Here is a 24,561-nt window from a genome sequence, read left to right on the forward strand (position 1 = left end):
TACGAAAACTGATGTATGTTTCCTGGGACAACAGGTGGAAGCAAGAGGCCTTTCATACTGGCATGCTAGCAGGTGACCCCCAAACACAGGGGTCACATACAACAGCAGGAACCAAACTCTCCATGGCACAGGCACCGAAGGGAAGGACGCACGATTATTTCTGTCCGGCTAATTTTGGCCATGAAGTATTCCAATACAATACATCTGGGAGTTGTGCAGTATAAAAAAGATAGCCATACTAGGTAAGGTCTTGAATACTGGTCTGTCGGTGGAGACATTTGCAAGCATGGCTGGGTATAACTCTGAGACATGGGGGATGGTGCATTTGCTTTTAACTATGACTGGATTCTTACTTCCTATGAGTATGATTCTGCCTGTATAGCTCCATTGCTGAGATTACAACTTTTTATATGTATACACTGTACCTAGCTACATATTGCCAGTAGGATAGATGAATGAGGAAAGAAAAATACTGCAAATCCACACTAGTGAACTGACGGGGTTAGCCTTGCCCTCGAATAGGCAACATATTTTCAGTGAGGTCACTTATGTACGCACGCAAAATGACGGGTCCCAACAGCATGCCCTGGGGCACACAAGAAATTACACTAATTCATAGGGGCATAGTCAGTACACAAGTCTCCAAGACCTGCCTGACAGGAAGCTCTGGACCCAGACAACTAAATTGTCCTTTAACACTATAGGAATGCTGCTTGCATACATATAGGGACCTTTACTTTAGTGAAGCATTTTGTCAAAAGCTTTTGGCAAAGTCCATGAGTATATGTATTAGGTCTGTCTGGATGTTAATGTACCAACTAGCCTCACAAATGGAGAACAGAACGTGTGGTGTGTCTAGCACTGTACCTACATTTGTCCTGTGGTTCATAAAGGATGTTAATTACCTGGAAACAGTTCCTTATTAAACTTGAAATTTAAGGTGTTTCGTGATTTTGTAACAAATCAAATCAAGACTCAGAATCTTGAGCTCACTGAGATATCTCAAGTAGTTATCAAATTTGTAGCATTCAGTCTTCATGTAAAGTGGGATAATGTTAGCCTTTAAAGTTTAAGTGTATTGATGTTGATATCATTAAAGAGAACAATAGCATCGTTGTCAGGAATTGTGAAAAGTATATATAGCCTCGATAATCTGCCTTAATTATTTAGCAATGGGTAACTTAAGCTTACATACAAACACCTGGTTAGCCAGATAAATAAGGGTTGTCAGTAAACTGGGTTAGGGACGTGAGATGTTACCTGAGGCCGTATACTGACCTGGAGCTGATTCTGTTGGCACAAGTATTCGTCAATGTCCGGTCTGACAGACATGAGACCATGCATATAATCATGAGTCTTTTCTTGTAGGTATGACAAATCTATGTGATTTATGATAAATCCATAGTAGGTAAGGTGTAAGAAGATATTCATCCTTATAAATTCTTCAATGATAGTCTAACCATTAACATTTGGCCTGCTTACTTACCCTGAAATCATCCGTCCTTACAGTACCATCTGGAAAGCTGAGTTGCCAATAATTAAAACTATCCTGGTCAGCAAAACCGGTACCTTCATAATGAACTATAACTGCCTTACAGTTTGTTCACAGACATGGGAACACAGCCATCTTATTCATTAAAGCATTACGTATACAACATGTTTTTCAATAACAGATCACAGTAGAGAGCAGATACAAAGATATCCGAACGCTGTAGCATACTCACTACACTACTGATCACAGAATTTTGATTTTGAATTTAAGATTTAACAAGTATCCTCGCTACGGTCAGTTCTATCAGGTAGATTGAAAAATGTCACACCCTCACCCACTGCAGGTAAAGCTACATATGTAGATTAACTCTGTTTTCTTTTACATTATACCTACAACACTAACATCCTGTTGTTGTGATGTTTTGAGTCTTAAGCATTAAGAAAGATTGTAACACAAGCAATGCTAGCATTAGTAGGATTTTCTCTACAAGTATAAACAAAATATCAACATAAATGAAGCCAGGTACATGCCAGGCCCTCCTGCCTCACTGGCATTATCAAGCTGATTTATCTAAATGACAGAGAACTATTTTTATCTCAAGGTCATGACATACATGTTGCACCTTCGTAGGCCCGATACTTCTAAAAATAACTATAATAGTATTGTTAAAATCCTAACTTGATTTGTTCATCTTAGGCCACACCAATTTAATTTCTTGGTTAACAGATTTTTATTTTTAAAAAAAAAAATTTAGAAAAAAAATCATAATGAAAACAGAAGGCTTCTGTTTTCATGATTTAAAAAAAAATAATAAAATCTGTTTACCAAGAAATAAAAATTGGTGTGGCCTTAGTGTCATGTATACAACTGGCAAAGCTAACTTTCACAAAAGAAAAGAATAGCTTCATTTGGCTTGATTTTCCTTCCCATTTCAGATGTTTGCCACTGATTTACAACTTTTCTCTGCAAAATACTTTGTCTAGAAGATTACGTTTTAGCATACAATAGTAATTAAAAAGTCAAGCATTATGATTAGAAACAACGAAGGCATTTTAGAAGTTGAGACAGGAACACAACATGCCCGGCAGCTCAGATTTGTCATTTCCCACTGTTCTACTTCTAGTCTTCTGCCCTCCAGGAATTTTCCGTCATCATGATGTAATACACATAACATGCCCGAGGCTTGTGAGAGTTCTGTGGTTCACTGGAATGTTGTAGGTTTACCAGACAAGGGCGGATAGGATCTCACCTACTGCATACACCTGTGGAAGCCACATGACCCTTTACAGCTTGTTTGACTAGACAGGAGTAAACACAGGTTGACAGGTTTGTACACAGCGAAGGGGGACATAATACTGGAACACCTTCATACTAGTATCAGGACCTGCGTTCTCTTTTTACACAACTTCTCAAGCTATTTGGATACAGAAAGATCATTCTACATCTCTGTACGTCACGTGCACTTGAGTTTAGCAGGCTGTAATATGTACAGAAATGTAGCCTTCTCCAGACCAGTTAGCACCAACCATTATGACCAGGAAGCTGTTCAGTACCTCAGGAAGTCACTGTTGAAGTAATGACTTCAATTACAAGTAGATGTGGGATAAAGGATCAGTCTATCATCTGTATATACAGTGTACTGGTATAGACGTGTGTCCCTGGACTGACCACTGTACGAAGTACATTTGGTATGAATAAGTGTCAGAGGGCATATCTACATGCAAGTCTCCTGAATAGCCTTACCTATCACAGTATCAGTATATATGTATATATCACAGTCATCGGCATAGTCTAGCAATATGATGGCCATCCTTGACAATTAGGTTAGGAAGTTTCCCAAGTCCAATTTTCGATTCCAGTATTCATCCAAGTATATAATGTACATCCAAATATGATAAATATAATGATCTCCCCCTAACTTCCCATAAATGATACAGGACATGTACAGGTGCGTCATATTACTGGACAGGGTCAATACCGAGGCCTTTGGTTGGTAAGAAACCAGTGAGTTCCCGTTCAATAAAAACTGTTGACACACTTGTTACCTGGTAGAGTACTCCAGGTATTTATAGCTGCTGTGGTCACAAATAACCCATTGAGTTATTGCCACCCTATCACTAGCTATTCTCCACACACTTGGTAGATAACACATAGACAGTTTGTACCTTACAATATAGACACATCCAACATATGCCAATTACTGTTGCGGCCCTTCATTTCCATGTAATAACAGTCACTACATGTCATATTTTCTAAATACTATACCACTAATAATATACCCTGTTCATAGTGTATTTTTGTATGACTCTGAGACCTTTGGAAAAAAAACAAATTCATACTTTTCTTGACACGATTCTTGCTTTATAGATTACGGAACTGGAAGTGTTAAGACCAAGTTACCAACACAAGTTTCACCTCACATGCTCACATGACCTGTAAAATGTTGTCCCTATGTCATGTGATGGCCCCGTTATTTGCATACAGTCAAAGGTCTATCCTGGCAGCATGCTGCTACTAACAAGGTGGGCAGGAGGGTCTTTACATACCCATGGGAACTGAACATAAACTAACTGGAGAACTGGATGTCAACATAGTGAGGTGGTGTGTTATGTCCAAATTCAGAGGGGGGAGATCTGCAACAAGTACCGTAGTGACAGCTAGTTATACAGGGGAGTGCACAATATTTCTGATTTAATCAGATGTATAAAAATTTTCAGAAAAATATTCCGTCTCTGCCAGACCATTCAAACAATCTGCAATCTAAAACCTATGCCATAATCTTAAATAACACACTATATTTCTGATTTAATCAGATGTATTTCAGAAAAATATTCCGTCTCTGCCAGACCATTCAAACAATCTGCAATCTAAAACCTATGCCATAATCCTAAATAACTGTCGTCTGCGGCTCCTACCTTCTGTATTAGTGAAAAATTGGTGATTGAAATCGAGACAGACAGAGCAATGTCATTACTTTTTCATTTGGGAAAGTAAACCAATATTAATAACATTTAGACAACCCCTAACTATCAGTCAATATCGATCCAACCCATTCCCTTGCTTAAGTCCAAGCCCGAAATAACTGAGATAGTTTACCCAAACTAAGTATGCCGAGACAAGTAGCTAACTTCTGGATGTAAACTGCCAAGTTCACATTCACCGAAGGTCAAGAGCCAGACAAAAATAAACTCAGGAACAAAGGACCGTCGTTCTGGTCCAACTGACTTCCTTCACGACCAGAGCGGGGTGAAATTCTGTTCCTCTTGCTTTTAAAATGATTTCCCACAGGAGGTTGTGCTAAAGACTATGGTTGTTTTCGTGGGTAACTTACATGAAAAGGGACAGTACAAAAACAGCGTTGGGTGGGGGTTAGAAATAGACTTTTTACAATGTTTATTCTATACTACTTATATACGTCTTCCTAACACAAACAAGCTATATTAGTATATATCAGTATCTCAGCATCTTCTAATACGGTTGCATACATCAACCTTTGACAAACGTTAACAATCTTCAAATCACACTCCAAAATGCAGTAGTACTGAGTCTGTAGTGTCCACTTATCTGAAATAATAATATCAAGTTTCTCATTGCAAAATAATGGAGAAGTTCACAGAAAATGCACGCCACAAGCACCCACGAACTCTGCTTAACATTCACCGTCTAAACTCTGCAGCATTTCCAAGGTCCTCATGACCGCTGCCATGTCTTCTAACTAATATTTACTCAACCCTTGGTGCTAACCACCAACAGTGATGTCATAACGGACTGTTGTATCTTTTCATGCTGGCTGTGCATGGCTGAATCTAGGCCACTATACATGGTCTGTTTGGCCTTTTCAGTTTATCTAGATCCCCATTTAGCAGTGAAGAAGGCAATTCAGTCCTTTCTCGCCCAAGAGTCAAGACACGACGTTGGCATCTTTACCATCTTCCTGCTTATATCAAACGTAATGACTATTACTTTTGATTGAATCATACTTGAGTGCCATCATATTGTCTGACCTTTTCGTAAAAAGGCTTACATGTCCCTAACCACTGTTGTTTATAGACAGCTTGACGGGTTAAACCTAAGTACTCAACATGAACCTTCTCACAAGGACATCTCATCCACCATTACTGAATTCCAACGTTGGCCTATGTTCATAATGATGAAGTATTCACAATTAGGTTAGGAACTTAATTGGAGAGGGCTCTGCTTGGTTCTCTGTGATGTTGAAAGCTCATATAAGAGAGGGAGAAGCTAAGTGTGAATTCTGAGTCCCCACCCAAACCATGATGGCCTTCCAAGCTCCAGTTTCCAGCTGTTGGTTTTGTGAGGCTGTGGCATTTGCATACCGCAGCTGGGGATGTGACTGAGCCATTTTCTCTTCCTCCAGCGGACAGGGCCACTGTTTGCTTACCTGGGAGGATTTGTGTGACGTCTGAGGTCCTATGGCGGTCTCAAGGTGGAACAAAACAAAGTTTGGTACAAGATCTTGTTAGTGATAAATGGTAGTGTCTCTGTGCAACTGTAGATACAGGTCATATGGAGTGAATCTGGGAAAAGTAAATCTATCATTCTATGATTGCCATCTTCAAATTATGGGCTTCATAATATAGTATCTGAAACTGAAAAAAAAATAGCAAGATTTTGGTCCTTCCCACCAGCCACAATCCTCTCAGGAACACCTTCCAAGAGAAACACTGACTTCTACCCAACATACATACACAAGTATACATGCAAAATCTTCGTTACCTTCCAAGAAAACCTTGGAATGGCACCGTCCTGTTCTATTTGATCCTGAGCCAAGTCTGATATAAACTATACAGCCACTCAATTTGAAAAGCATCCCGATGAAAAGGCAGGGTTTTATTGAGATTTTATAGAGACAGACAAAAGAATTCCCCTTCCCAGACAGAACAGGATAGCCCCAAGGACCATAATTCAAAGACACACCCAGTACTGAGATGAGGTAAGAATTTGTAAATATGCAGTCACCACAGTTGCATCTTTCATGCATTTTTCTAGCTATACTGTATACTACATTGTCCAAAACATGAAATTAGGCCACACCATTTAAATTTCTTGGTTAACAGATTTTTTGCAAAAATGCTATATTGGAAAATTAACATGAAAACAGAATCTCAGAGGAAAGTTTGTACTTTGGTGCATACAGTTTCAGGGAGTGAACAGGGTCAGGTGCAAGTTTTCACCCAAGCTTTCTGTTTTAATGAGTGCCTCTTGCTCAAATTTATTTTCAAAATCCGTTAACCAAGAAATTAACTTGGTGTAGCCTAATGGCACAGAATGTATGTCACATGCAGACACTTGGGACAGTATATGTCTTACATCTGCATCATATACTTTTGAAAGCTTGTAATCTCTATCTTTAACTTGTATTCTTGTCGTGCCTACCTGGTAAAACAAACTACGGATAACGACCCCCCCACCCGCGCTATTGTCACCAGTATTTAGTACATTTGTATACCTTTAGAGTTACCTTCAAGTTACAGCACTGCTTTTGTTAACTTTGATGAGTATTTAGAAAAAACATTGATATGTTTCTGTACCCTATATAGATTACAAGATCATGAGTCACAAAAAGGTCGTACAAATGGATTTTGATTTTTATGTAGATCTATACTTACAGCTACCAAGGAGGTTTAAATAGGAAGGAGAGAGTTTAAAATTACTGCCTTTTGTCCTCAGTGGGCCGCAAGCGTCAAAACTGTAATTGACATAAACGTGTCAATTGCCCTGATTTCAATCGGCCAGCGCGGCACGCCAGCGATCTGTTCCATTGTTTAGTTGCAAATTGGAGCGCCCCTGGGATTAGGAGTTTTAGTGGAGGGACAGTCGTAAGTTCAATTTTAGCTATTTTGAGGAATTAATCTTTTAAGAAATCATGATCGGGAAAAAGTAGATAGCGGAGATGCCGATCGGAGAAAATTCAAGCGCTGCAACTAACGTTACAGCCTGTGGCCATTTTATTTCAACAGCCTTGAAACAAGGTTAATCTTCGTTACAACATCCACCCTACAAACTACATGGTCAAACAAAGTGCTGAACTAATACGTCTGCTACATTCTGCATGTAATATGTCAGTCTTTTTGAACAGATTCTGTGTCAAAGATCCTAGGTATAAGGGCATATATCTCGTTTCTTTTCGGCAGCTGTGAGAACAAAATTCGATACATTCTACCATGATTCTACCGATTCTACACACATATATCAGTACCTCATCGATCCTCCTTCGCCAGCAGAGAGGCACAAAACACAGTTGAAGCCGAGAATTGTAGGCCCGATGCCAAAAAAATGGCCCCGATGCCGATTGTGAAAGTTTGACAAATTGAAATTTCACATCGTCAACCATCTAAAATATATATCGGCATATCCAGAATAAATCACATAATTTCTACAAAACGACAACATTTGAGGGCACGTTTCTGTTCTAAAATGTTCGCTTCGAGCCTTGCAACACACAAAAAATGCTGTAACTCGCCCATTTTTCGTCGCACAACAGAGTTTCACGTATCAAAACATTCGCCAGTTCAACCGGCCGCCATTGCTGGCTACTGCGCAGCTCTAGTACGCACCCCAAATAAGGCAATCCTCGGAAACTGCAGGCATGTCCGCCTCAGCGCGGCGGCCCTCGGAGATTCTCGCCAGCCGTGGCGTCATTTTAGGCTCATTTGCATCGGAACTGGCGGGAAAATTAGCGGCTCAGGGCGACACCAAAGCGGCGCCGCCGGGGCTGCCGGACAATGCGACTCAGCGGGATTTATTGGGGCAGGACAAAAGGCCGCGGTGGGTGTTAATAGGCGAACTCTCTCCTTCCTATTTAAACCTCCTTGCAGCTACAGACTACCTTGATTCCAATAAATAATGAGATACCGTAGCGATTGACTGAGTTTCATGGACAAGAGGCTAACCGTTGCCTTTAGATTATGCCTGGTATGTGTATACCAAGTACATACGTCATACGGACCTGTCGCTCAGGATTAGGATACTCTGGGAGTATTCATGTCAGGGACACATCACGACATTCACATATTCACTCACGTAAACAACATCTATCCCCTGTTCACAGTAGAGTTCGCTTGATACAATTTTTACCAATTCGGTTGATGCGAGTTGTGTTCAAATCTCAAACGGTGGGCAAAAGCATATTATTACATGCGTAATGAGTTGTGACATTTTGCACTATATTACTGTATACTACAAGCAAGTAGGGTTTTATAGTGAGTTATAGTAGCATAGTTTTACCTACTCAGCTTGTAATTTAAATATTAGAATGACATGGAACATGAAATTTTTTTACCATCTTCGTTCGGATTAAAAATGGGTGTCAGACATGCCTGCCAGCTGGACAAAGTGCAACAGAAACAGTTCAAGCTGTTGGCTCACACCTATATGGAAGAAAAAACAAGTCACCTTTGACCTTTGGCATCTCCTGACAAGTGCCAGCTCTCTAATCTCTAAAAATTTGGAACTGACTACAGCATTTCTGTGTTTCTAACGTGCTGAAAAATGTTCCTTTTATCAGCATTGATAATCAGGTACCATGATACAAAGTTATAGTAAACCAAAGGTCTCTATTAAAAATAACAAGGATCAACCTCTGTCCTGACCAGTGATTCCCTAACAAACTAACATACCCTATCAACATGCGCAACTGCTGATAATCTCAGATATGAGACTAAGCAGTAAAGATGAAGAAAAAGTTGAAGAAGAACATTGCTGAACAGCAGTCGGAATCATAAAAGAACAATTACAGACTGAAGTTTCATGTAATTATAACACAAAATACATTGTACTGACTAAGAAAAAAAGGCAACAGGCTTGCGAACAACTTATTCATTCAAAGACTGTCTCTTTAACTGTGGCACACTTGTTTTTACAGCTCATTTACTCCTCTCCAGAATCATTACATAAAAACATGCACCGCCTTCGGGACGTTTTACTTTACTGTATTGTTAGTTTACTTTACAGCCCTGATATGACCATTTAAACTAAAGCCTCACAGAACAACAATTTACAGTCTATAATGTACATGTCTACTACTGCAACTGGAATGAGTGAACTTTGACCCCACCATTTCCAGCAGAACCTGTTACACCATACACTAAATATAAGATGAACTGTATCAATTGCAGATCCCTTGAGGGACCTGAACCTTAACCTTTTCTTCCCTAACTATCACTGGAGGAATAGTATTTCTCTGACTCCCCAGTATTAGTGTATGTGCTCCTGGCTATGATCACTATCTTACACATAGTACTAAAACTAAACGTAGCAAACATAAACCATGATTTATCACAAGACTATGACTAGTATGGGGTGACTAGAATAAAAGGCCCTGTTAGACAGTCTGTGGGGTCTGACATTGCGTGCCATAATGCCCAAGGGCAATAACGCAGTGAACGATGCTTCCTGTACTTTGATTCCTTGAATAAAAAGCGGCTTGACAAGTACAGCATTGGGAATACTGTGTAACTAAAAAGCTTTTATGTCCTACCACAGCATTAAGTTACATCACATTCCAAATTGGGACACACTGACTAATAGTAATATTGGACAGAAGCTATGTAGATACATGTAGGGCTATAAAGTAATTCAAATCCTTCTAGGCAAAAACCGTCTTCATTCGATCTATCCATTAGCCAAATCATTGAAAAATAATAACAAATAAGACCTAGTTGTCTGTTTGGTATACCTACCTACCTAGTCCATGATAGTAGTTTGGTACACACTGTCTGGCAATATATCATTAGCATCTGTAGGTTTATACAACAATTTTATAGAACGAACATCCGTAAAATAATACTGTAGAAATCATAGCCTCGTCTGACATGATATTTGACCCTGCTGGATGCAAACCTGCTTCTTGATTATGCATAAGTGCATCAGCCTTGTTTCAGCAGGTGAAATTGCAGGAGAATGAGATTCACAACAACTGAAGCATCTCTTGCGTTCTGGACAGTACCTTTTTGCAACAAGTGACAAGCTTTTAACAATACCAGTAACACTGTAATCATTGCACTATAAAGCTTTACAAAGGTATCCAAACTATTTGCAGTTGTGAAGAACCTGGCTTCGTTTTACTGTGACAAGTACTAAAACATTGTTCAAAACTTCCATATTCTGTAACATGGCAACAGAGTGCCACAGGAATGGTCACTGATAACAGAGTGTCAAAACTAGATTAATGAGAGTGTCTACCTTTGCGTTAATGTTTCATGAGTTGTGTGGTCCTCCATTGAAGTGAAAGAAACTTGTGCGGTGATGTGCTTTTCCAACTAAAACATCATGTTTCTCTGAATTGAGATTCAACAGGCATGTCCTTTCTGATTATTTGAATGGGTTATGCAAATCCACCAGCACACGAAGGTAAAAGATACTGTCTGTGTGTATGTTATTTTCACATTAGGTGATTAGAAATGACAACAATTACAGCCTTCTATGACCAGCCTACACATAAACGATCTGCAGCTGGAACTGGCATTTCCATCATTTGCATACCATATATATATTTATACCTTGGGGATGGGGTAAATGAATCTCCGAGACTATATCTGGCCATAGACAACCTAAAATAGGACGGCACTTCCCCCAACCCCGGGACGTGATGAAAGTAATGCATACCCAGAGAGACATCGGGTGAGTCATAACAGCATTGTTATCACTCGGACTACGCCACAAAGAATGTTGTTTTTGTACTACAGAATCTATAGACTGATGACACACCTGGCAAGCACATCCCTTTGTCAGTATGATAATTGTAGATTTAACTACTGTACTAGTACTAGTAGTTCCAGGGAATACTTTGTTATCCTGTCTCCTACAAGTTCACCTATCAAAAGCTTGTTTTGGTGATTTTGGATCGGGAATTATTCAGTTCCTTCCCTTGCTGACCTTGCGTGATCACACTGAATGTGCCACCTGTGACAGTATTATGGTATATTGAAAATTAGATCAGAGACCACAAGTCTTCAAGATTTGCTATTTAAGAAACACTTCAATCTGTAACGTTACCATCTCAGATTTGGCAAAAGTAAAGTAATGGGGATGAAACTAAAAATTCAACAGGTTATGTCTAGTTGTTATGATTTGTTATTCTCTCAATAAACTTTTCCTAATGATATCTGAGTTCTTCACACTTGCCTACATCTGCCTGTACTGAATGGCAGCTTGTGTTTGCTGGTGAAGGCAGACATCACTAGTCCTGGTGTTCTACCCTGAGTGAATACTGACATATATGATGTCATCCCAGGCCAGGGGGAGACAATGACTTCTCTGTCAAGTGTCTCAGGTTCAACCCAGCCTGCACTTGGACATCGACCTAACCTCAGGCCTAGAACTAATCTGCAGTGGAATCCAAAGCTGACGACTTTTTCCCTGGGTTTGTGGAGACTTATCAAACAGAGGTGTCATGTTATCACGAGCTCTGATGGGCCGTGTGGCCTGTTGTCCATAACACAGCAAAACCAAATATTTACAGAACGGTCATCCGACAAGAATTCTCTCATCCCGTATGCAAAACTCTTTTGAAATAGTCACAGCTCGCCTATTCATCCAATGGTAACTGGTTAAAAAAACGTGATGTTATTGTTTTGCGTCCAAGTCCAGTGTGTATATAGCTCTGCATTCCGCAGAGTACATACCGGACTATGCTGACAAACTGCCCCTCCCCACTAGAGAACAACGTCTACAGAACTCTCTTTCCACAAACTTACCAGTAAGCCGTCTATGTTTATCTCGCACTTCAAGTCCCGAACCCGCTGTTCCAGCCGGGCAAGGCGGTCATCCAGTTGCAGTTCCATCGCCGAGGCTGTGTTCGTACAAACCGCAACTGGTGGAAAGTTGGGAAGCTGAAACTTGGCCCCGCTTTACTTCACACTCCAGATCCCTTGAATCAGAAGAAGCTCATCGAAGAACAGGACGGGGAGGGACCTCTCACAAACTCTGCGCCCGCAGCCAGAGACTTAAAGATTTCACTATAAAACTCGGCATGTCTCATGTCTTGACCTTTAGTTACCATACGGTGCCGGTAAAACTGGAAACCGTGACAGGAACTTCGTGTCAGAGTCCGACAGCTCCGCTATTTTCAATGCCAGATGACTCAAAAAAGTGCGACTCGACTTTCCTCCAGATCCGCCCAAACCGACTTGCGGTGGCGCAAACTTTTCCGTCTGGAATATGCTACGATGGTACACTTGCAACTTCAGCTAGAAATACTGTGACAGTCCTTGTCTCTTGTGAGTTCTCTGCTTGAAAATCCAGTTGTCCCCGTCAAGAATCGATGCAAAAGTGTTCAACTTTGGCTCATCATAACAGACGTTTCTGCCATCCAACCGCCAAGATGGCTGCCAGCAGTTACCACAATCCTAACTTCAGCCAGGACCCATGATTCAATGCGGCAAGACTAACAAATGTCCACCTGAAACTGGGGTATATCAAGGTACGGTGAGAAGCGCAACTGTGCGGATTTAGCACCAACTGCAGTCTGAGACAGGTGAATTTACCATTTGACAACCTGACATCAACTTCCCTTTTTTCTATCAACATAAGGTGGAACCTGATCTACTGATCTAATAAAAGAGTGATCTTTCAACATACTTGCTTTCAATAAACAGAGAAACATTTGTTGATTTGATATTCTTGCATTGTTCAGATCCAAGACAATGGTAAGTTACTGGTAACGTTAACGTTATATCTAGTATAAACCGGCTGGCTTGTTGGTTCATTTCTCAACTACAAGTCTGACGTAATAGCGCATGATAGCGTTATGGCTATCACGTGATAGCGTCATGGCTATGTATTCTGAATAGCCACACCTGCTTGGGTTTTGGCGGGCTCTTTTTAATGTTGATCTCTTTCTACCACTGACAGAATGTGCGGCCCCGGTATGTGATGACAAATGGTCAGTATCTAGATCGCTACAATGTCGACAAGTGTGTTTTAGTTACGCGTTTTCCTACTGCTAGTGTAACCACGTGCACTTGATATCTAGCACACTCGTCAGCATTTCCCACATTTAGGGGACTTTCCTGTCCATTCCGGGATTGTTAGTTCGGTGATTTAGAGTGAAGCGGTAACCTAAAAAGTCACAAATGTATGTTCAGTACTATTTTTCCTTAGCCTAAGAAAGAAGCGCTTGTTTGGCGGCCTGAGATTTCAAACACTGTCAGATATGATTAACTACATACACCTCATTGGCTTGCAGGTGTTCAATAGTAGACACATACACATGCGCACATCGAAGAACGGTTGACCTGGTTGACTTGGGGTTTTCCGCGTGGGATTCCCCGATCCTATTATTATAGGCAAGGTTGCCTATGGTGAAAAGGGTCAGGATATTAGATGGGTCGATTTCACTACTGTCCCTTCAATTTTTCCAGGGAATTCCAGCTATTTCACACGAGGTAAGCGTCCTAGATTTTAATTAATTTAATTTATTGGTTCGCCATGTTGCCAGGGTTACCCAACTAGCCAGGGGCTATTACTAAGGGCGAACCCATGTCCGGCCGACTGTAGGTTTTTGGACCATCGCACACCGGGGCATGCCCCTACTCTTTTTCGAAAGGTGTGGTGGGTTCTTTGTCCTAGATGTCTGTGTTAGCAAGGAATATTTGTAACGAGTTTACGGCCACGGAATATTCACGCCTCAGCCAATCGTAGCCTCCACCAGGCCCCGCGGATCGCTGGGAAAATTGTAGAAATCGGCCAAATAGAGTGAATTGTATGATGGGAGTCGCCTACGTAGATAGGGTCCAATATGCAATAACTACGCCTGCGAATGAAACCCTCCATGGCCAAACTCCCCTGGCAAATAGTCTCCTTATAGCCGACGCGGTTAGTCTGGTAGAGACTAGCCACTCGCTCGATAAAAGGATGGGGTCGTCAAGATAGTGCACCACAACCTTGTTAAGTCAAATGGAGAGTGTTGAACATGTCATGTCAGTGAGTATATATATTTCAACCTTGACGCCAACATGGCTTCCGTGTGCTGGTATCTTTTACTCCATTAATCATTAGTTCGCTTTCAGGCTGATAAGAAAACTGACGCGGTGACTTCCACTGAGCCTACAAACTGGAGACACTTACAAGTTATACCTTTTCAGAAAACATTGTGTCTGCAACTTAATACTTTCTGTGGCCAATGTCAAGTTCACCTCATCGTTAAGAAATTTCTAAAATGTCAAAGGTACCGGTGTTGACATTCTAGTGCACAAAACATGTCGAACTAGAAAGGCCGTCATTTGCCCCTGAGCAAATACAGCATGTTTAGCCATACTCCTCCCCATGCAAGAAGTGGGCTGTCCCAAAATAACACCTGGGCAAATCAAAATATTAACTGCATGTAGAAAGGCAACATTTGCGAGAGCATCATACTTCGCCAATCTCCCTCCCGATGCATAAATTGACTGTTCCAAAATCACCCGTGAAAAAAATTCTTTCTAGGAGTTCTGCGAGACCCCAAGAGCTTCTTACTGCAAAGACTTGCGTGTGTTCCTGCAATATGACCTCAGGTAAACTAAATAGAACACATGTTCTTTGGCCAGTAGCAAATGGAACGCCCGGAACCTTAGATAGAACATGGATTCCTTGGCCAGCAGCAAATAGAACATGGAACGGGGATACCACTTTTGGCCTATTTTTGGTCTGAAAATTGGTCCAAAAGTCCGCCAAATGAAGCATTTTGAAGTGATGTACACCAGAAATGTGATTGAAGTCCTGTAGGGACATATTCAAGGCACCCTTGTGCTGAATTTCAGATCATTTGCTTGTAATACCAGGGCACAGGAGCCAAAAATATAAAAATTGCCTAAAAATGCCCCAAAAAACTCCATAAAAATGATTTTAAAGGCATCCAGAGCATTTTATGTGGCTTGAAAATTGGAAATATTCTAGTTGCTGTAATCTTTATGAAATTGTCATTTAATGCCACTGTTTACCACATTTGCGTGATGATTACATGTCACAAGCGCTCAAAAGCCACGCGAAAATAAGCTACACAATGACCCCTTTAGTTTCACGCGCCTAGTGTAATTAGATTGAAACAGAACTCAAAACGGTTTTTTCGTCGGTAATGGACCGTTCCCGTCGAACACCATATAGAACCCCCTGTTCTATTTGGAACACCTCCGTCAAAAACAGCGCTAGTGGGACAGAAATGACAAGCAGAAATGACAATGCATATCTGGGACAGATATCTCACTGCATTGGCTACATGAATACCCAAGAAAAAAACGAAATGAAAAAGAAAATATCTCGGGCACTCAAGGGGACGGAGCCTACGTAACACATTGCCAACTACTACCAAGTCCGTCTCTCATGTACTTGTGCGTTATTCCTGTGTTCGACTGGAACGGTCAGTTCTCTGCAAGTTCCGGCGACGGGACGTCACGTTCCAAGAAGTCGGAAAATTTGAGAACAAAAACGGCGGCGCTGACAGCGCTTGGATTTTTTTTGAGTGCTCAACACACAGCGACATCGCATCTTTGCTCCTTGAATATCGATATGTAATGGTATAGTGTTATTGAAACTTACTATGTGTAGAAATGGCTAAAAACTGGAGTTTTTTAATTTGAGTTTGAAGCCACATAAAGTGCTCTGGGTGCCTTTAAGGCCTGTTTGAAAGCAATTTTAAAATCACCTGATGGTATTTGCCTTCTTTACCTCCATGCCAAATTTCAGGTCGGTTGATTAAAAAATGGCGGAGTTGAATCCATTTGAAGATTTGGCAGGAGGAGAAGAAGAACATGAACAAAAACAATATGTTGAGCCATACTAGGTATGGCTAAACATAATAAATATGTGTGCCACAGGTGACATGTTTTATACACTTCGGTGACTAACAAAGTAATAAACACTTCCCCTTCAGTGATTGTTGTATTCGGTGTTTTTGCTTGTGAGCCATCTAATGATATACAATGTACATATTTGCCAGCCAACAATGTACAACACCATTGCGCAATTGACTTGATAAAAAGTGTCACAGACATTGCCCAGTATCCATTCTTATATGATTTGGCACTTCAAACAATATTCTGTTGCAATCTTTTATCACTGACGACAATTCTAAAGTATTGCCAAGGATATATGCCAGTGCATGTAACACGAAGAACGTTAAAGGCATCCAGAACATTTTATGTGGCTTGAAAATAGGAAATATTCTAGTTGCTGTAATCTTTATGAAATTGTCATTTAATGCCACTGTTTACCACATTTGCGTGATGATTACATGCCACAAGCGCTCAAAAGCCACGCGAAAATAAGCTACACAATGACCCCTTTAGTTTCACGCGCCTAGTGTAATTAGATTGAAACAGAACTCAAAACGGTTTTTTCGTCGGTGATGGACCGTTCCCGTCGAACACCATATAGAACCCCCTGTTCTATTTGGAACACCTCCGTCAAAAACAGCGCTAGTGGGACAGAAATGACAAGCAGAAATGACAATGCATATCTGGGACAGATATCTCACTGCATTGGCTACATGAATACCCAAGAAAAAAACGAAATGAAAAAGAAAATATCTCGGGCACTCAAGGGGACGGAGCCTACGTAACACATTGCCAACTACTACCAAGTCCGTCTCTCATGTACTTGTGCGTTATTCCTGTGTTCGACTGGAACGGTCAGTTCTCTGCAAGTTCCGGCGACGGGACGTCACGTTCCAAGAAGTCGGAAAATTTGAGAACAAAAACGGCGGCGCTGACAGCGCTTGGATTTTTTTTGAGTGCTCAACACACAGCGACATCGCATCTTTGCTCCTTGAATATCGATATGTAATGGTATAGTGTTATTGAAACTTACTATGTGTAGAAATGGCTAAAAACTGGAGTTTTTTAATTTGAGTTTGAAGCCACATAAAGTGCTCTGGGTGCCTTTAATAACATAATTATAAGTTATATTATCCGAGCACGAAAACACGACTACTGCAGCAGCAGAACACAGTGGACTACTACTACGAAAACACTACATTTTGCAACAAGTCAGAGGTTGAAGTTCAACAATATAGGAAGCTATCATTCAAACTTCCACTGACGGTTTGTAATTTTCCAATGGCGGGTAAATCCGTTACTGACAGGTAATTGGGAATCCCCTAACCGAGCCGCTTTTCAGTCTGTAAGCCGTACGTTTTACCAAACCTGTTGAACACGACGACAGTAAAAAACGTGATATTATGCCGCTGCCCATCTCGATCTGTACCAGTTTTCAGTAAGTGATTAAATATTTGTTTCCTAATCGACGTATATTTGTTTGAATTGGCGAAGGACATTCGTTGGCTAAGTCTGCACAAAATGGCGTACCTCCGAGTTCTTTTTCAACCAGCACTCTACTAAATATTCTGATGGCAGTGTTCGAAATTCATTTTGGGGAATAGATCTAGGTGCACTTAGTAGTGAACCTAACTCGAAAATTTAGGTGCACCAAAAAATTGGGTGCACAACATACAGTAACATGAAGTAGAATGTCCATTAGATATAGGGACACACCTAATACTGCCTCTCTTCAGGGTTGAATCTGAAATTCCAACAGGCATGACAGGTAGCTTCCAGATTTTAGATAAGTAATACAACAAAGGTTTTATCATTTTTTCTGACACTTGAATGTCCAAAATATGCTGTATACTCACTAGTGTACAATTATGGTACTTTTACATACGCCGTAACCTACTGCACAAATAACTAGGTGCACCGGTAAACCCAGTTTCAAAATCTAGGTGCACAGCTTCAAGTTGGGTGCACAAAAGGCACATGCATCCATTATTTCCAGTCCTAATTCAAAGATCAGGTCTCCGTGATATCATATTAGCGCAGAAACGATGAAAATATGGCGATCCTTTGTTGTGTTTTGTGAAGCCTGAACGTTTGGGGATTTCCACAGAATTGGGGAAGTGGGAAAGTCCCTCGACCTTAATGAACAGAAAAGAAGCAAACAAGCACAACAGTATCGTACATTTATATATGTATTGTTATTACGATTTGCCATCGAAAAGTAATAATAACCACAGTAAATGAAAGAAAACTGAATTGGCACGGCCACGTGTCACGGTCATCGGGACTAGCCAAAACTATAATGCAATGCACCGTTCAGGGGGGAAGAAAGAGAAGTAGACAACATAAAGGATGGGAGGGTAATATCAGAGAATGAACAGGCATGCCACTATGGGAAAACAGACAAGAAACTGGTCGTTAGATCTTCTGGAGTCCCCCTTGGTCAAATAGTTCAAACTAAGGGATAGATAAGATTAGAGAGAGCGGATATTTTTGTCAACTTGATACTTGAATAAACCGCCTACTATTTTCTTCTCTATGTCGGCAAGACAGAAAAAAAACTAGGGCAGAAGTCATCCCTATAAGGAAAAAACCTAGCACTCACATGTTCATACTCAGTATGCATGCATGTATGTATGTATGTATGTATAGGATGGTATGATATATGGGCTGTGTACAAATTTTGGTAGAATGAATCATTCACAATATACTGTAGATGGCACATAAGGTTGACAAGGCTGAACTTGAATTGGGCCCCAAATGATCTGTGCAGTTACTGCAGCAGTCGTTATTTGATGTAAATATACAAGAAGCGGAGGCCTTATAAGCTGCAATGGACCTGTAAGGAGACCTGATTATTTCACATGTATTTAGTCTTGTTTCATTTCTGTAACCCCACAACCCCAGGTATACAGTATGATACTAATTTGAGCCCGTTTGGTCCGGAGTATTTGCACTGATTTAGTGGCACTAAATACAGATATTTCTATCTGTATATGCTACATGTTCTTACATAACATTCTTTAGCCGTTTGACTGTATTATAATTAAGAGTATCATTGGTATATTGTCAAGTCGTGTCAGTGATCTTGAGTGCAGTGTCGACATTTTTGTGTGGAAAATATTAATCTTTCCAACCTCAACAGCTGTCGTTTTTGCCAGTCAGCTTAGAGAATTGTCTCTGAAACATTTTATGTTATGTTTTGTTTTATTCTATTTGAAGCCACACTAAAAAACAGCACAATAGCCACACTGAAAAAAAAAAACTACAAAAAAGTACAAGCACAATACACAGTTGATTCACAACAATCAAGAACATCCTTAACATTTTCTATGATACATTCACAAAAGGTAACTGTCGTCCTCTCGAGTTACTTTCATGGAATTTGAGTCTTACACGGAACGGTGATTCTAGGAGATGGCACGATTTGGCGGCACATAGTTTCAACATGATGTCATCCACAATCATACTGAACCATTCGATAAAAGGATGGGGTCAAGATATCACACAAGTGCACCACAAACTTGTTAATTCAAATGGATAGTGTTATATAACAGGTCATACCAGTGAGTATAGTTCGGGCTTTGACGCCAACATGACCTTATGTGCTGATAAGGTGTCTTTTTACTCCATTAATCATTAGTTCCGCTTGCTGATACATACAATCTTTATTGACACAACAAAAGTACAGCGCCTTTCGAAAGGTCTTCTACAACTATACATGCGAACAAACAATTAGATTAGCCTCCTTCGCAGACTTCCTATAACGGCGGCGTATATATGGGGGGGGGGGGGGTCAAGGTTCTCTAATGCCGGCAAGGCTACACAACTCCCTTGCCGGCATTAGAGAACCTTGACCCCCCCCCCCCCCCCCATATATATATACTAGTACGCCGCCGTTTGAGGAAGTCTGCGAAGGAGGCTACAAAAGAATTAACCTGCGTAGAAGTAATATGGATAATTCCGAACATGTCGAGTTAACCGCATCCTCGTTCACCAGGACCCTTCCGCTCCACGTTACATCGCTCGCAGAAAGGGCCCTTTCTGCGAGCGATGTAACGTGGAGCGGAAGGGTCCTGGTGAACGAGTATGGTTAACCGTATCACGTATACAAATACACTGATCATGAAAATGACCTCCCGCCTCCAGACTGGTAGCAAACTTCCTTCTGAAATACTTACAAGTTATACCTTTGTAGAAAACATTGTATCCGTAACTTACCCGGTGCCATACTGTGGCCAATGTCAAAGTTTAGCTCATTGTTAAGAGATTTCTAAAATGGTCAAGGTGTCTCCACATTCTGCACAAAACATGTCGAACAAAATCTCAGTGTGTGTGGCACAGGTTACATGTTTTATACACTTCGGTGACACAAAGTAATAAACACTTCCCCTTCAGTGATTGTTGTATCCGAAGTTCTTGCTTGTTGACCATCAAACGATAAACATATTACAATTTGTGCTAGCTAACAAGTTTCCGTACTAAAAGCCTAATTTTGCGAACTCCAAACAATGTTCGGATGCAAACATTTAACCGTTGACTTCGACAAGTTTAGTCTTGCCTAGGATTTCCGCTATAAAGATCAGATGCGAGTGCATGTAAAACGAATAACGTATTCAAATATAACACAAGTTATCTTAGACATTTCATGTGTACGAAAACACTTTCGTCTAGTTTTTACCGTGTCAGAGGTTGAAGTTCACCAATGGGACGTCATTTTTCAAAATTCCAATGACGGTTTATAATTTTCCAAAGGCGGGAAAAACCGGTAACTAGTGACACGTACACATAGGGTCCGACTAGTGGGAAACCCCCGAACGCGGCTTTTGTCTGTTGTGAACCTCAGTACGTTTTACCATACCTCAGGCTCATCCACTGTCACGACGAAAAATGCGATGTTAATGCCAATGTCCTTATCCATGTGGAGTTAATCTCTACAAGTTTTCAGTAAGTGATTAACGTTAAGTATTTGTAATCGATGTATATTGTAGAAAATATCCGTTTACTGAGTCTGCACAAACCGGTACAGCGGGCACTCATATGTCAGTACACTAGTACTGCGGCGGTGTAACTGGTTGTTGTACTTGATTTCAACCAGGGCTCTATCAAATATTCAATGTTCAGGATTTGGTGATAGTATGGTATTATATAAGCCCTGGTTGAAATACAACGATCACTTACGCCGCTTCAGTGCATATATCGATAAGGGTAGTATCAAAACGATGGACATAAAAGATGGCGTCCCTTCTTTTGTAGTGGACTTTTGGGGATTTCCACAGGATTGGAGAAGCAGGAAAGTCCCACAATGGACCTCTGGGAAAAAGACAATTGCAATAAGAAAACAAGGACAGTATACCAGCTTGTGACCGAAAGGTTTGGCAAACTTCTTCACTTTTTTTTGTGTGTGTGTGATTTTTTTGGTGAACTTGATATTTGAATAAGCGCTCAAGGTATTTTCTTCTCTGGGCAGGCTAGATACTGAAAAACTACGAAAGAAGTCATCTGAAGGTTTACTTTTGTTCCTTTGGGCAGACAAAACAGTGCACATATTCATATTAGATTCTGTAGTACCTGTATCAGGATAGTATGATCATTTGGGGTTTTGTGCGCCAAATTTCTACGGAAGAATGGATTTCACCATATAATATCTTCTGAACTACATTATAAAGATTGCGCCCAAAATTATATATGCAGTTACAGCAATAGAAGTTGCTGCTAAATTCTACAAGTACCCCTGTAAACTCGAATCAAGCTAGGAAGTTGCAATGTCTGGTTGAAACCGGCTTGCTTGACTGAACGGTAAGGTTTCTATATATTTTGGTGACCCATATATACCTTCCTTGTCTAGGCTGTACATGATGTCACGTTGTCGTCACCCCTGTTTCTCGTCTGTAGCCCCCACCACCACTAGTAGCAGAGGCTAGCTAAGGGGACCATGGAAAACCAACTAGGATTGTACAGTGCATTGTGCCGAGGCTACACGACAACCTGTACGATTTATTACTAATTTGAGCCCGTTTGGTCTGAATATATGTACAGATTTAGGGGAAATAAAGATAGACAATTGCTCCTAAAGTTACAGTTATACTTAAGACTGTACGTTAAACTAAATCTTGAGGGATTGGGTCCTTCCAGTAGACTAAATAATTCTAATTTTTACGTTTCCGAACACGACAAGCATTGCGTTTGTATAACAATTACAATACACACATGCTACATGTCTTTACATGATATTCCATTGATTGTTTATTTTCAAGTCTTATTCAGTGATCTTCGGTGTCGCCATTTCATTGTTGAAAATATCAATCTGTCCAACCTCAATCATGAACTATCATCCCTGAGATTCAGATGAGAGAGTATTCAAAGAAATATTTGTGATATTTTGTTATACATTATTTGATAAAACAGGAAGAACTACAAGCACAATACACACTGCAAGATATAGCACACACACGTCTAAGATCAGAAGTACACATTATTATACGATCTCCCTCAGATTGATTGACAACAGTGAAACACATCACATTCCGTAATAAAGTTGTAAAAGCTAATTGTAGTCCTGGAGTTTCCTGGATGGCATTTGAGACATAGTTCTAGGAAATGGCACGATTTGGCGGTACAGTTTCAACATGATGTCATCATAATTATGCTGACCAATGACTGCAGAGAGGTTAGCATAGTTCACCCGGCGTCACCATTCAGGTCAGCTCCAGCCTCAGTGCAACAGGTAAGAGAATTTTCTCGACTCCGTACTGCTACAATATTTAGCTTTTCCTCTCCGTCAAGATTGCTTCGTACAAATACATCTTTTTGAAGGGTTTAAAGTATTCTATGGAACTATTCAATGGAATCAGGGTCTTGTTAATGTGGCCACGGTTTGCAAAGTTTAGCCATTATAGTATATGCCACCTCTAATATTCTACTGTGAAATTAACGAAAATAAGCCAGTTCAGTATTAGCTAGCTGTCAATTTGTTTTTATGCTACAGGCGTGTTTATAGATTCAGTCTAGATTCTAGATCAGCTGGTAGTTTGCTTGTACTTTCACAAGCCATGGAGCCACATGGCGCTTGTTCACACTGGCCAACAGGTCCCACAACATGATATCAGTTCATTCAACTGGAGTCTTAACTGACATTGAACTTGTAGGATTATCCCCAGTAGATTTTTATGAAAGGCCTGTTTTCGTTTAAGTTCGGATTTTTTTATATGAAAACAATGTATTAAGGTGCTGGTTGAATATAACCTCCTTGGTAGAACCTACGCCTCACTCCAAATGAAGTAGATTTTGTAGCTAGGATTAATGTATAGAGAAATGCATATATATCAGTAATTTAGTAAAGCACATCATATAAATAAACATACTTACGTTTCGTTGTATTCCAGAAGCTCACTGAAAAAGTCGTTATTTTCATTCTGATTATTTACAAGGAAACCGTGAGAGGACACACGTGAACACGTAAAGGTTGAAGACCAACGAATTTTTGCCACTGTGAACGTATCACTCAGTGGGAATACGAAATTTTGTCCGACTAGATCGTCTGATGCTATTCCCTGTAAGACATGAAATTTTGTTTCCTTACAAGTCGAGTAGACATCCCGCCATTTCTGAGACACACCGGAAATCAACAATATGGCCGCTAAAGTCGCACCAGGTATGTACATGTTGTAGGAAACTTAGCCCTATTTGTACGTTAGCTCTACCGAGAACTGTAACAAAATATTTTGTAAAAGTTCAGTCTGAAACAATGCTTAAGTCTACCCGGCCAGATATGAGACTGAGTTTCGTTTCTCGATGCAGTATGATAAGTACTTTACAGGACTTCTCAAGTTACTTAGACCCCAGTCACCCTACCGACCAGTCACGCCGGTGTCAACTTATCTAGCTTTCAGGTTTAGGATAAGTGTTTAGCCTTGATATTCACTCCAAAACGTAACCCTTTTTTAGATAAATCTTTTCTGATCTCTTAACCTGGAAGTGCATGCTTTCAAATGAACACACGATGGACCGTTTACACGATGCATACATGGACTGTTAACAATGCATGTTAACCATCTTGACTTCTGGCTCTCTTCACACTGCAAATAACAGCTCTTAAAGATATTCAGCATTATGATACATGTACCTATCATCAGGATATCGCATTACATGAAGTATTGTCGTAGCCGCACCTTAAATGTATGATCATAAAGATGTCCGCCAAAATGCAAGTGGGCCAGACATAACTTCAAATCATACAGTACAAAAGTTACAGATTATGTGCAAATACAAAGCACGAGTATGTTTTTTCGTTAGTAAACA

The 24,561-nt window shown here is 40.5% G+C and overlaps 1 protein-coding gene across 14 annotated transcripts in view; it reads right to left on the minus strand.

The window, feature by feature from the left end:
• LOC136427645 (rho-associated protein kinase 1-like) overlaps positions 1–12,875 on the minus strand; it is a 59,433-nt gene extending 46,558 nt beyond the window's left edge. For 11 of the 14 annotated variants that reach the window (XM_066416675.1, XM_066416684.1, XM_066416677.1 and 8 more), the window contains exon 1: positions 12,211–12,875. In XM_066416675.1, the coding sequence (XP_066272772.1) occupies positions 12,211–12,297 (87 nt within the window). In that variant the 5' untranslated portion in view covers positions 12,298–12,875. The remainder of the gene's footprint in view (positions 1–12,210) is intronic. The other 3 variants (XM_066416686.1, XM_066416685.1, XM_066416688.1) reach the window with 1 other exon arrangement.
• Between the last annotated feature and the right edge of the window lie 11,686 nt (positions 12,876–24,561).

The sequence above is a fragment of the Branchiostoma lanceolatum genome, chromosome 2 (assembly GCF_035083965.1).
Source record: "Branchiostoma lanceolatum isolate klBraLanc5 chromosome 2, klBraLanc5.hap2, whole genome shotgun sequence".
NCBI classification, from domain to species: Eukaryota; Metazoa; Chordata; class Leptocardii; order Amphioxiformes; family Branchiostomatidae; genus Branchiostoma; species Branchiostoma lanceolatum.